This window comes from Entelurus aequoreus, linkage group LG17 (genome assembly GCF_033978785.1).
Source record: "Entelurus aequoreus isolate RoL-2023_Sb linkage group LG17, RoL_Eaeq_v1.1, whole genome shotgun sequence".
NCBI lineage: Eukaryota > Metazoa > Chordata > Actinopteri > Syngnathiformes > Syngnathidae > Entelurus > Entelurus aequoreus.
Window position 1 is genome coordinate 19,766,023 of NC_084747.1, and position 13,481 is coordinate 19,779,503.

Below are 13,481 nucleotides of genomic sequence, written 5' to 3' on the forward strand. Positions count from 1 at the left end.
CGGGTTGGGGAGGAGATCTTGCCCCAAGTGGAGGAGTTCAAGTACCTTGGAGTCTTGTTCACGAGTGAGGAAGAGTGGATCGGGAGATCGACAGGCGGATCGGTGCGGCGACTTCAGTAATGCGGACGCTGTATCCATCCGTTGTGGTGAAGAAGGAGCTGAGCCGGAAGGCCAAGCTCTCAATTTACCGGTCGATCTACGTTCCCATCCTCACCTATGGTCATGAGCTTTGGGTTATGACCGAAAGGACAAGATCACGGGCACAAGCGGCCAAAATGAGTTTCCTCCGCCGGGTGGCGGGGCTCTCCCTTAGAAATAGGGTGAGAAGCTCTGTGATCCGGGGGGAGCTCAAAGTAAAGCCGCTGCTCCTCCACATGGAGAGGAGCCAGATGAGGTGGTTCAGGCATCTGGTCTGGATGCCACCCGAACGCCTGACCGGTAGGAGGCCACGGGGAAGACCCAGGACACGTTGGGAAGACTATGTCTCCCGGCTGGCATGGGAACGCCTCGAGATCCCCCGGGAAGAGCTGGACGAGGTGGCTGGGGAGAGGGAAGTCTGGGCTTCTCTGCTTAGGCTGCTGCCCCCGCGACCCAACCTCGGATAAGCGGAAGAAGATAGATGGATGGATGGAATGATACATATATATTATTATTATGTTTAATTTTAGTACATCATTTTTATTACAAGCAAATTAGGGTAACGGAAAGTTCATTGCTTTTGCTTTGACTTGACAATATTATTAAAATATAATTCAAACAAATAAGATTTTCAGCTGCCTAACTTCAAATATTTTGTTTCACTTCTGATTAAAATCAATAAACTGTATGCTGTTTTCTTTCTAACTAAAGTGTTCATATTCACCTTAAACACAACCCATCCATCCATCCATCCATTTCTACCGCTTGTCCCTTTTGGGGTCCATCCATCCATCCATTTTCTACCGCTTGTCCCTTTTGGGGTCCATCCATCCGTCCATTTTCTACCGCTTGTCCCTTTTGGGGTCCATTGAATATAAATCATAGCCCGTGACGTCATGAGTGGGCGGTGCTTATCCTGGCAGACCACAGGCAGGGTAAATGTTGCCCCGCGCAGCCTCTCACGCAATGCATTGTGGGAATTTACGTAAAACCAAGATGGCGGCGGCCTGCGGCAGGTCTCTCCTTAAGGTCGGCCGGGCAGTGCTGGACAGTCATCCCGGCACCGTCACCTCCCTCTACCGGAGAGCCTATGGTACCGGGTGTACCGGCGGGACGGGGGCCCGGTTCGGACTACGCGTAGGCGGCAGCAGGGCTCTGGGCTGCGCCTTCCTGCTCGGCGGCGGCCTGGGTCTCTACCACACCGCCAAGTTGTACTGGGTCCAACAGCACCTGGCCCAGGACCACTGCAAAGTGAGCGGGAATGAAATATTAATGTAAACATTTATCATGTTTTGTGACTGTCTTAACTCGCACACTTCCATACTTACACACTTAAGTGCGCTTCACTTATGCTAACTAGGCAAGCTAATTAGCTTCCATGCTAACAGGCGATTAGCCCGAAAACTGCAATTAAATATGACTAAGGTGTATCTTACAAAATTAGCCTAAGAAAAGCTAGCATGCTTCAAGTACTAAAATATGAGCTAACATTAGCATGCATCAAGCACCAAAATATGACTGAGTAGGGATGTGCGTATCGATCCTGTGGTATCGATATATTGATACTCACACGCTACTCATTTGGCATCACTTTTCTGAAAAAAGTATCGATATAAACCAAAAAACGGCGTGTGGGGGGTGCAAGCATCACTTTCAGATGTTTTTGATTACTTAGTTAACTTACTATGTGCTGGGACACCCCTGTACCTGGCAGAGTATTGAGCTGGCCCAGTCACGTGATATCCAGTGTTGTCCAATTGTTGACTTAAAACAGGCATTGTTTTTTGTTTTTTTTAATAATGTTTACTGAATATTTTTGTTTAAATGATTATCCTAAATTCAAATAATTTCCACACAGGGGAATTTACTGTTAGTTGAAAATTGCTTGAGTATTTAAAATAAGATAAGAAAGAGATACAATTTGGAGATTCTTCATCTTTGCATTAGTTTTATTTTTTTCCAAGAAAATCTTGAATACATGATTGAATGTGATTTTGGTTTTAATCTGTAACATGATTTCTTACATTTCGAAAACATTAGCCTATTTCATATTTCATTAATTGCTAGTTATATCACAAACTTTAAAAAATAACTGCAGCTTCTTGCAATTCGGATTTGACTGTTAATTGGAAAGCCCTAATATTTAATTATTATATATAATATATAGTTATTATTATTATATATAATATTTAATTTATTTTTCATATTTATGTTATTTATTTTAATTTTACTTTTATTATATATTGACCATAATAAATGTGGTATAAATGGTCTGTATTTGTCTTGTGATTTGTCTTAAATAATAACAATAGTAATAATATTTTTGACTGACAAAAAATTGCCAATAAGAAATTATTGGTATCGGTATCGGTATTGATGAAAGTGCAAGAAAAAGTATCGGTATCGTATCGAATCCTAAAAGTGTGGTATCGGCCATCCCTATGACTGAGGTGTATACTCATAGAGATCTTATAAGTAGACGCAGCATCGACCGCTACTGCATACTGGCGCTGACGAGACGCGGGGCCGCCATCTTGGAGTGGTGATCCGCTCCAATCGGTGCAATTCATTTGGCAGGAGCAATGAACTGTCAGCTAGTGATGGGTTGATGAGGCGTCATGAAGCGTTTCGACACATTACAAAACTGTATTGATACTGTGTCATTAAACACTGACATCTGCTGGACATTAAAAATCCCTACAGGCAACCGATGGACCGACTCAACTGACACTGATTTTATGACCTAGTCATAAATAAAATGATAAATGGGTTATACTTGTATAGCGCTTTTCTACCTTCAAGGTACTCAAAGCGCTTTGACAGTATTTCCACATTCACCCATTCACACACACATTCACACACTGATGGCGGGAGCTGCCATGCAAGGCACTAACCAGCACCCATCAGGAGCAAGGGTGAAGTGTCTTGCCCAAGGACACAACGGACATGACTAGGATGGTAGAAGGTGGGGATTGAACCCCAGTAACCAGCAACCCTCCGATTGCTGGCACGGCCACTCTACCAACTTCGCCACGCCGCCCCTAGTATATACAATAATATAAACCAAGTCATTGTATTTAATTTAGGATTATTTAATACCTTCATTTAAATAAAAATATATTTTAATCTTTTTTAGATACAGTCAATAAAAAATGTGAACATGTATCAACATGGAAATCTAAGAGAACGTGTTGTGAATGAGGTTTGGTTGTTATCAACACTTCAGTCGTCTCTTCTTAGTTATTATTTCTCCGGCTGTAGAAAAGACCCGTTCACAGGGCACAGAGGAGGCGGGAGTGCGACACAGTTCGCGTATCGGTCACGTGACCAAAACAGCTCATGATCGGTCACGTGACTTTCTAAAAGCGGTACGCGCACTGACACAGGGTATTGCTCTATGAGCTCGACGCATGCGCCGATGCATCGGTGTTGCCGGACCCATCACGACTGTCAGCGCATTTAATTCATCTTACCTCACTGAACACCACTGATTTTCACGCGGTTTGTTGTCATATGTGTAGCTATGATAAAGGAAACATGTTTTGCCGGGTTTTATTATTCATAGTTTGCTATTAATAATAATTGTTACCTACCTACCTACCCACTTCTCCAAAGTGGGTTGGCTCAGGGTGGAGGACAGAGTAAAACAACTTGCACTGAGCCTAGTCTATAAAATCCGCTACACCTCCCTGATACCGAAGTACATGTCAAACTACTTTCATAACGTAAATGACCACCATAACCACAACACCAGGGGGAGCTCCACAAACCACGTTAAACCCAGATTACGATCTAACAAAGGTCTTAACTCATTCTCCTTCTATGCCACATTAATATGGAATGCACTCCCAACAGGTGTAAAAGAAAGTGCATCTCTATCCTCCTTCAAAACCGCACTAAAAGAACACCTCCAGGCAACTTTAACCCTTGACTAACACCCTCCCCCCCTCCACATCCCACCTCCCTGGATTGTAAATAATCAAATGTACAGTATATACTTGTTCTTATGCTTTCTGAACTCACTATGTTCACTGCTTGCTGTTCATATCCTACCAAGTCAGACCTACACTGTTTCAATGTCCATTTCTCTGATTATGCAATTGTTGATGACTGAAGTACTGATATCAAACACCCCCCCCCCCCCCCCTCCACAACCCATCCCCCGGATTGTAAATAATGTAAATAATTCAAAGTATATACTCTGATGATTAACTTGTGTGATGACTGTATTATCCTGATAGGATATATTTGTAACATGAATTGATTTACTTGGACCCCGACTTAAACAAGATAGATAGATAGATAGTACTTTATTGATTCCTTCAGGAGAGTTCCCTCAGGAAAATTAAGTTGAAAAACTTATTCGGGTGTTACCATTTAGTGGTCAATTGTACGGAATATGTACTATACTGTGCAATCTACTAATAAAAGTCTCAATCAATCAATCAATCTTATAAGTAGACGCAGCATCGAGCGCTACTGCCTACTGGCGCTGACAAGACGCGGGGCCGCCATCTTGGAGTGGTGATCCGCTCCACTCCGTGCAATTCATTTGGCAGAAGCAATGAACTGTCAGCGCATTTAATTCATTTTACCTCACTGAATACCACTGATTTTCACGCGCTTTTTTGTCATACGTGGCGAAGTTGGTAGAGTGGCCGTGCCAGCAATCGGAGGGTTGCTGGTTACTGGGGTTCAATCCCCACCCTCTACCATCCTAGTCACGTACGTTGTGTCCTTGGGCAAGACACTTCACCCCTGCTCCTGATGGGTGCTGGTTAGCGCCTTGCATGGCAGCTCCCGCCATCAGTGTGTGAATGGGTGAATGTGGAAATACTGTCAAAGCGCTTTGAGTACCTTGAAGGTAGAAAAGCGCTATACAAGTATAACCCATTTATTATTTATTTTATTATACGTGTAGCTATGATAAAGTACACATGTTTTGGCGTGTTTTATTATTCATAGTTTGCTTAACAGTAATAGAATATTCTTATATGCTATAAGTGACCAGACGTCCGAGATCAAAACTGGGAATATAATCCCAGAGAAGGGGGGAAAAACGGTCAGCTATTTTTAAGTTGAAGAAACAATATGATTAGGTTATATATACTTGCGTATATCCTACATAAACAATGTATGAATACATTAGATATCTATATATCTTAAAGACTGCATCTCTGTTGCTGCAGCAGCAGAGAGTTTATTCTGTCTTGACACTTTGTATTGATATTTTGTTTTACATTCTTCCCTTAAATGATAATGTTTACAGTGATTGTTTTACATGTATTTTTTATGTATGTCGCTTTGAATAAAAGCGTCTGCCAAATACACAAACATATATAAACACCTGACAGTCTTTATATCAGCTAAAACCACCAATCTGTTTCACTGGATTAAGAATAAAACCAAATTCTGTTTTACCCAACAATGTTAGTATTTGAATATTGTTACTTGAAGACTTATTCCTGGTTACAATTATACTGTTAAGAAAGTATTGTCTTATACTTTGCCTAAAATGAGAATGCATCATAATCAGTGACGGCTGGTGAATTTTGTTTTAAATTTAGACTTGTAGCCCCCGCGGCCCCAAAAGGACAAGCGGTAGTAAATGGACGGATGGATAATACTGTATAGCCACTGTCCATCTGATTGTCTAGTTAGCTAACATATATTACTTATTCTTTTCACAAAATACAACCAATAGTACGTTAATGTTAAATCTTACTTGTGAAAAGTAATCCCCCGATTCCTATTTTCAACAGTCCGCTCATTTGAGCAGGAAAACGCTGAACACCAGCCCGGCATCTTTGTTTTCTACCTGTCAACTGTCAGTTAAGGCTGTTCGCCGGCTCCTCATCACCACTTCAAGATGGCGGTCCAATTTCTCGCATCACAGCAGCCAATGCTGCATCTACTTATAAGATGTCTATGTGTATACTTACAAAATTTGCCTAAAAAAGCTTGCATACTAACATTAGCATGCTTCAAGTACAAAAATATAATGGAGGTGTATACTTACAAAATTAGCCTAAAAAAGCTAACATACTAATGTTAACATGCATCAAGTACAAAAATATGACTGAGGTGTATACTTAGAAAATTAGCCCAAAAAAGCTAACATACTAACATTAGCATGCATCAAGTACAAAAATATGACTGAGGTGAATACTTAAAAAGTTAGCCTAAAAAAGCTAACATTAGCATGCATCAAGTACAAAAATATGACGGTGTATACTTACTTATTTAGCCTAAAAAAGCTAACATACTAAAGTTAGCATGCATCAAGTACAAAAATATGACTGCGGTGTATACTTACCAAATTAGCTTTTAAAAAGCTAGCATGCCTCAAGTACTAAAATATGAGCTAACATTAGCATGCATCAAGCACCAAAATATGACTGAGGTGTATACTTACAAAGTAACCTAAAAAAGCTAACATGCTAACGTTAGCATGCTTCAAGTACTAAAATATGACTGAGGTGTATACTTACAAAGTAACCTAAAAAAGCTAACATGCTAACGTTAGCATGCTTCAGGTACTAAAATATGAGCGAGGTGTATACTTAAAAAAATAGCTTTAAAAAAGCAAGCATGCTAACGCTAAAATGCTTCAAGTGCTAAAATAGGACTGAGGGGTATACTTAAAAAATATCTTTAAAAAGTTAGCATGCTAACATTAGCATGCATCAAGTACCAAAATGACTGAGGTGTATACTTACAAAGTTAGCCTTAAAGGCCTACTGAAATGAATTTTTTTTATTTAAACGGGGATAGCAGATCTATTCTATGTGTCATACTTGATCATTTCGCGATATTGCCATATTTTTGCTGAAAGGATTTAGTATAGAACAACGACGATAAAGATCGCAACTTTTGGTATCTGATAAAAAAAGGCTTGCCCCTACCGGAAGTAGCGTGACGTAGTCAGTTGAACATATACGCAAAGTTCCCTATTGTTTACAATGATGGCCGCATGAAGTGAGAGAGATTCGGACCGAGAAAGCGACAATTTCCCCATTAATTTGAGCGAGGATGAAAGATTTGTGGATGAGTAAAGTGCAAGTGAAGGACTAGTGGGGAGTTGAAGCTATTCAGATAGGGAAGATGCTGTGAGAGCCGGGGGTGACCTGATATTCAGCTGGGAATGACTACAACAGTAAATAAACACAAGACATATATATACTCTATTAGCCACAACACAACCAGGCTTATATTTAATATGCCACAAATTAATCCTGCATAAAAACACCTCAGTGTTTATGTTAGCTCCTAGCTCCTTATAAGCCGCCAATCCAATTCAAACACCTGCACAACACACACAATCACTCAGCCCAAAAGACCGTTCACCTAACCCAAGGTTCATAAAGCTTATATATTTAAACAAAGTAACGTACGTGACGCGCACGTACTGGCAAGCGATCAAATGTTTGGAAGCGCAGCTGCTATCACGGAACCTGATATTCAGCTGGGAATGACTACAACAGTAAATAAACACAAGACATATATATACTCTATTAGCCACAACACAACCAGGCTTATATTTAATATGCCACAAATTAATTCTGCATAAAAACACCTAGGTGTTTATGCTAGCTCCTAGCTCCTCTGCTAGCTCCTAGCTCCATAGAACACGCCAATACAATTCAAACACCTGATCAACACACACAATCACTCAGCCCAAAAGACCGGTCACCTAACCCAAGGTTCATAAAGCTTATATATTTAAACAAAGTTACGTACGTGACGCGCACGTACGTGCAAGTGATCAAATGTTTGGAAGCCAAAGCTGCATACTCACGGTAGCACGTCTGCGTCTTTGTCATCCAAATCAAAGTAATCCTGGTAAGAGTCTGTGTTGTCCCAGTTCTCTACAGGCGTCTGTGTATCGAAGTCAAAAGTCCTCCTGGTTAGAGTCTCTGTTATCCGAGTTCTTCGATCTTGACTGCATCTTTCGGGAATGTAAACAATGAAACACCGGCTGTGTTGTGTTGCTGCTGACTTCCTTCGCAAAATACGTCCGCTTTGCACCGAGAACTTTCTTCTTTGCTTGCTCAGCTTCTTTCTCCATAATGCAATGAACATAATTGCAACAGATTCACCAACACAGATGTCCAGAATACATCCAGAATGAGATGAAAACAGCTATTTCGTATTGGCTTCAATGTGGAAGGCATACCTCTGTTCCCCGGGCTACGTCACGCGCATACGTCATCCTCAGAGGCGTTTCGAACCGGAAGTTCCCCGGGACATTTAAAATTGCACTTTATAAGTTAACCCGGCCTTATTGGCATGTGTTGCAATGTTAAGATTTCACCATTGATATATAAACTTTTAGACTGCGTGGTCGGTAGTAGTGGGTTTCAGTAGGCCTTTAAAAAGCTAACATACTAACGTTAGCATGCATCAAGTACAAAAATATGACTGAGGTGTATACTTACAAAATTAGCTTTAAAAAGCTAGCATGCTTCAAGTACTAAAATATGAGTGAGGTGTATACTTACAAAAATGCAATATTTCCTTGTGGGAGTGTTACTGGTGGAAGTGCTGTTATTCTAATACAAACCTGGTTCCTGTTCCAGGTGTCAGACCGAGGCTTGAGGCTGACCCTGTACCAGTACAAGACCTGCCCCTTCTGCAGCAAAGTGCGAGCCTTCCTGGACTACCATGGTCTGGCCTACGACATCGTGGAGGTCAACCCTGTCATGCGCCAGGAGATCAAGTGGTCCGCCTACAGAAAAGTGCCCATCCTGATGGTGGACGAGGACCTGGTAGGACGCCCGGATGTCTTTCTTACAGTTCTGTGGACTTGACCTCATGTTTTCTTTTCTTTCTTTTTAATCGGTAGCAACTGAACGACTCAACGGTCATCATCAGCTCCCTCAAGTCCTACTTAGTCAGCAAGTAAGTCAGCAAAAATAGCTCAAGATGCTAACAGTACCAATCTAACAATAGCATGCTTACAGTTAGCGTCCAACATATATTACTCTGAGGTGTCTACTTGAAGATTTGGTTTAAAATTTTAGCATGCTAACATAGCATGCATTAAGTACGAATACGTATACCTTTCAAATTTGCCTTTAAAAAAAAAAAAAGCTAGCATACCAATGTTGCAAGTACCTAAATATGACTGAGGTATATACTCACAAAATTAGCTTCACAAAAGCTAGCATGCTAACATGCACATTCAAAGGTAGCACTAAGCACTGGAAGCATCAAGGCAATTTCACTTAAGTAAAATAGCTAAAATTCCAGCATGTTAACAAGTACCTTTGGTAGGTGTCATTTTGGCATGAGTACAATTCTAACAGTTAACATGCTAGCACTTACAAAGGTAGCACTAAGCACAGGACGCACCAAGATATTTTCTCATGAGTAAAATAGCTCAAATTTTAACATGCTAGCACATACAAAGGTAACATTAAGCAAAGGAAGTGTCAAGGCATTATGACATGAGTAATATTGTTAAAATTCTAACAGTTAACATGCTAGCACTTACAAAGGTAGCACTAAGCACAGTAAGCATCAGGATATTTTCACATGACTAAAATAGCAAAAATGTTAACATGCTAGCACATACAAAGGTAACACTAAGCAAAGGAAGTGTCAAGGCGTTATGACATGAGTAAAATTGTTAAAATGCTAACAGTTAACATGCTAGCACAAACAAAGGTAGCACTAAGCACAGGACGCATCAATATATTTTCACATGAGTAAAATAGCTAAAATTTTAACATGCTAGCACATACAAAGGTAACACTAAGCACTGGAAGCATCAAGGCCATTTCACTTAAGTAAACTAGCTAAAATTCCAGCATGCTAACAAGTACCTTTTGTAGGTGTGTCATTTTGGCATGAGTAAAATTGTAACAGTTAACATGCTAGCACATACAAAGGTAGCACTAAGCACAGGAAGCATCAAGGCATTTTGACATGAATAAAATAGCAAACATTTTGACATGCTAGCACATTCAAATGTAACATTAAGCAAAGGAAGTGTCAAGGCATTATGACATGAGTAAAATTGTTAAAATTATAACAGTTAACATGCTAGCACGTACAAAGGTAACACTAAGCACAGGAAGCATCAAGGCATTTTGACATGATAAAATAGCTAAAATTCTAACATGCTAACAGTTAACATGCTAGCACATACAAAAAGTAGCACTAAGCACAGGATGCAACAAGATATTTTCACATGAGTAAAATAGTTAAAATTTTAACATGCTAGCACATACAAAGGTAACACTAAGCAAAGGAAGTGTCAAGGCATTATGACATGAGTAAAATTGTTAAAATTATAACAGTTAACATGCTAGCACGTACAAAGGTAACACTAAGCACAGGAAGCATCAAGGCATTTTGACATGATAAAATAGCTAAAATTCTAACATGCTAACAGTTAACATGCTAGCACATACAAAAAGTAGCACTAAGCACAGGACGCATCAAGATATTTTCACATGAGTAAAATAGCAAAAATTTTAACATGCTAGCACATACAAAGGTAACACTAAGCAAAGGAAGTGTCAAGGCATTATGACATGAGTAAAATAGCTAAAATTCTAACATGCTAACAGTTAACATGCTAGCACTTACAAAGGTAGCACTAAGCACAGGACGCATCAAGATATTTTCACATGAGTAAAATAGCTAAAATTTTAACATGCTAGCACATACAAAGGTAACACTAAGCAAAGGAAGTGTCAAGGCATTATGACATGAGTAAAATTGTTAAAATTCTAACAGTTAACATGCTAGCACGAACAAAGGTAGCATTAAGCACAGGAAGCATCAAGATATTTTCACATGATAAAATAGCTAACATCTTAACATGCTAGCACATTGGAAGGTAACATTAACTACAGGAATTATCAATACATTTTCACAATAGTAAAATAGCTAAAGTGCTAACAGTTAACATGCTAGCACTGGCAGCAATGAGGAGCTGCATTGCTCTGTAATAAAGAGCCGTGTTCCGGACTAATGGTGTGTTAGCAACATGGCTGCCATTGGTAGTGCCATTTGCTATGTGGCAGAAATATTAGCCGCAAAAGGTTGTCTTTCAAAAACAATGCTAACTCGCAGGGAGAAGAAGATGTCCGACATCCTGGGCTGTTACCCCGAGATGAAGTCTGTGAACGAGCGCGGCAAGGCGGTGACGGAGTACAACAACAAGTACTGGCTCATGCTGAGCGAGGCCGACACCACGCTGGCCTACCCTGAGAAAGGCATGCAGAAGTAAGTTTGCATCATCGAGGCCAGGGTCGTCATTCAAGTTGCAGAGTAACACTCCCATCTAGTGGACGGCTGTGTAACTGCACCACATTGAGCCAGAAATGAAATAAAGCTAACCGGCTAGCGTTGTGACCGCTGGTCCTGGTTGGGTGTGGTCAGGGAAGAGATGAAGTGGCGTCAGTGGGCCGACGACTGGCTGGTGCACCTCATCTCCCCCAACGTGTACCGGACCACCGGCGAGGCGCTGGCGTCCTTCGACTACATCGTGCGCGAGGGCAAGTTCGGCTCCTTCGAAGGCTTCTTCGCCAAGTACGTGGGTGCGGCGGCCATGTTTGTCATCGCCAAGAGGCTGAAAAGTCGGTGAGTGCGCGCGAACGGTAGAAACGTCTCGGGTTCTGGCGGGTGTTTGGTCTCACGCCTTGTCGGCCGCGACGCTCAGGCACAACCTGCAGGACGACGTGCGGCAGGACCTCTACAAGGCCGTCAACGACTGGGTGGCGGCCATCGGCAAGAAGAGGAAGTTCATGGGCGGCGATTGTCCCAACCTGGCCGACCTGGTGCGGAAACACCGTCACGCTAACGTTTGCGCTATACGCGGATATAAACCCAACACGTCTTCTCCGTCTCCCCCCCGGCAGGCGGTGTTTGGCGTTCTCCGGGTGATGGAGGGCCTCCAGGCCTTTGACGACATGATGTCCAACACCAAGGTGAAGAACTGGTACCGGCGCATGGTGACGGCCACACGGGACCACCAAGGACAGAAGCAAGCTGCTTCCAATAACAAACCATCTGCGCTTTGAGGACATTAGGACTCAATACCGACCTCTACTGGCCTAAGGAGGAACTGCAGTGGCATGAAAGAATATTGTGACTCATCAGTGATGCGATTCTACTGCAATATTTAGCTTTGACGTTTCGGTACTGTAAAAAAAACAACTTCCATTTCCACCCCAAGAACGAGTCCAGGAAACGTGTCGACTGGTCCGTGCTGAGCTGGTAAAGACGATACGTGTGATTACTTCCATTTTACATGGCACTGCCATCACCAGTACAAATGGGCTCTGAATGCAAAGTGACTCTTGTGCACTGTTGTAAATAAAAATAAAGACAAGATCCTGTTTTCATTTTTTTCTATATTGTGAAAATAAAACAGCCTTTTAAAGGCCTACTGAAAGCCACTACTAGCGACCACGCAGTCTAATAGTTTACATATCAATGATGAAATCTTAACATTGCAACACATGCCAATACGGCCGGGTTAACTTATAAAGTGCAATTTTAAATTTCCAGCTAAACTTCCGGTTGGAAACGTCTATGTATGATGCGTATGCGCGTGACGTCACGACGGCAACGGAAGTATCCGTACCCAATGTGTCACCATACAATCTGCTCTGTTTTCATCGAACAATTCCACAGTATTCTGGACATCTGTGTTGGTGAATTTAATGAACAATGGAGATTGCAAAGAAGAAAGTTGTAGGTGGGATCGGTGTATTAGTGGCTGGCTGTAGCAACACAACAAGGAGTACTTACTTGGATAGCAGACGCGCTAGCCGATGCTAGCCGCCAACCACATCTGTGACCGGGTGAAGTCCTTCGTCGTGCCGTCGATCGCTGGAAAGCAGGTGAGCACGGGTGTTGATGAGCAGATGAGGGCTAGCTGGTGTAGGTGGAGCGCTAATGTTTTTATCATAGCTCTGTGAGGTCCGGTTGCTAAGTTAGCAACAGGATTGTTAAGCTTTGCCAGGCTGAGAATTATTAACCGTGTATTTACATGTCCATGGTTTAATAGTATTGTTGATCTTCTGTCTATCCTTCCAGTCAGGGATTTATTTATTTTGTTTCTCTCTGCATTTAAGCACGATGCTATCACGTTAGCTCAGTAGCTAAAGAGTTTCGCTGATGTATTGTCGTGGAGATAAAGTCACTGTGAATGTCCATTTCGCGTTCTCGACTCTCATTTTCAAGAGGCTATAGTATCCGAGGTGGTTTAAAATACAAATCCGTGATCCACAATAGAAAAATGAGAGTGTGTGGAATCCAATGAGACCTTGTACCTAAGTTACGGTCAGAGCGAAAAAAGATACACCCTGCACTGCCTCTCTAGT

The 13,481-nt window shown here is 41.6% G+C and overlaps 1 protein-coding gene across 1 annotated transcript; it reads left to right on the forward strand.

Moving 5' to 3' along the window:
- Positions 1-1,089: 1,089 nt before the first annotated feature.
- LOC133631906 (prostaglandin E synthase 2-like) lies at positions 1,090-12,503 on the forward strand. Its single transcript, XM_062024088.1, has 7 exons — positions 1,090-1,389; positions 8,718-8,906; positions 8,984-9,039; positions 11,224-11,376; positions 11,533-11,733; positions 11,813-11,930; positions 12,012-12,503. Exons 1-7 carry the CDS (start codon positions 1,105-1,107, stop codon positions 12,171-12,173), a joined length of 1,164 nt encoding a protein of 387 aa, XP_061880072.1. The 5' UTR covers positions 1,090-1,104; the 3' UTR covers positions 12,174-12,503.
- Positions 12,504-13,481: the final 978 nt, after the last annotated feature.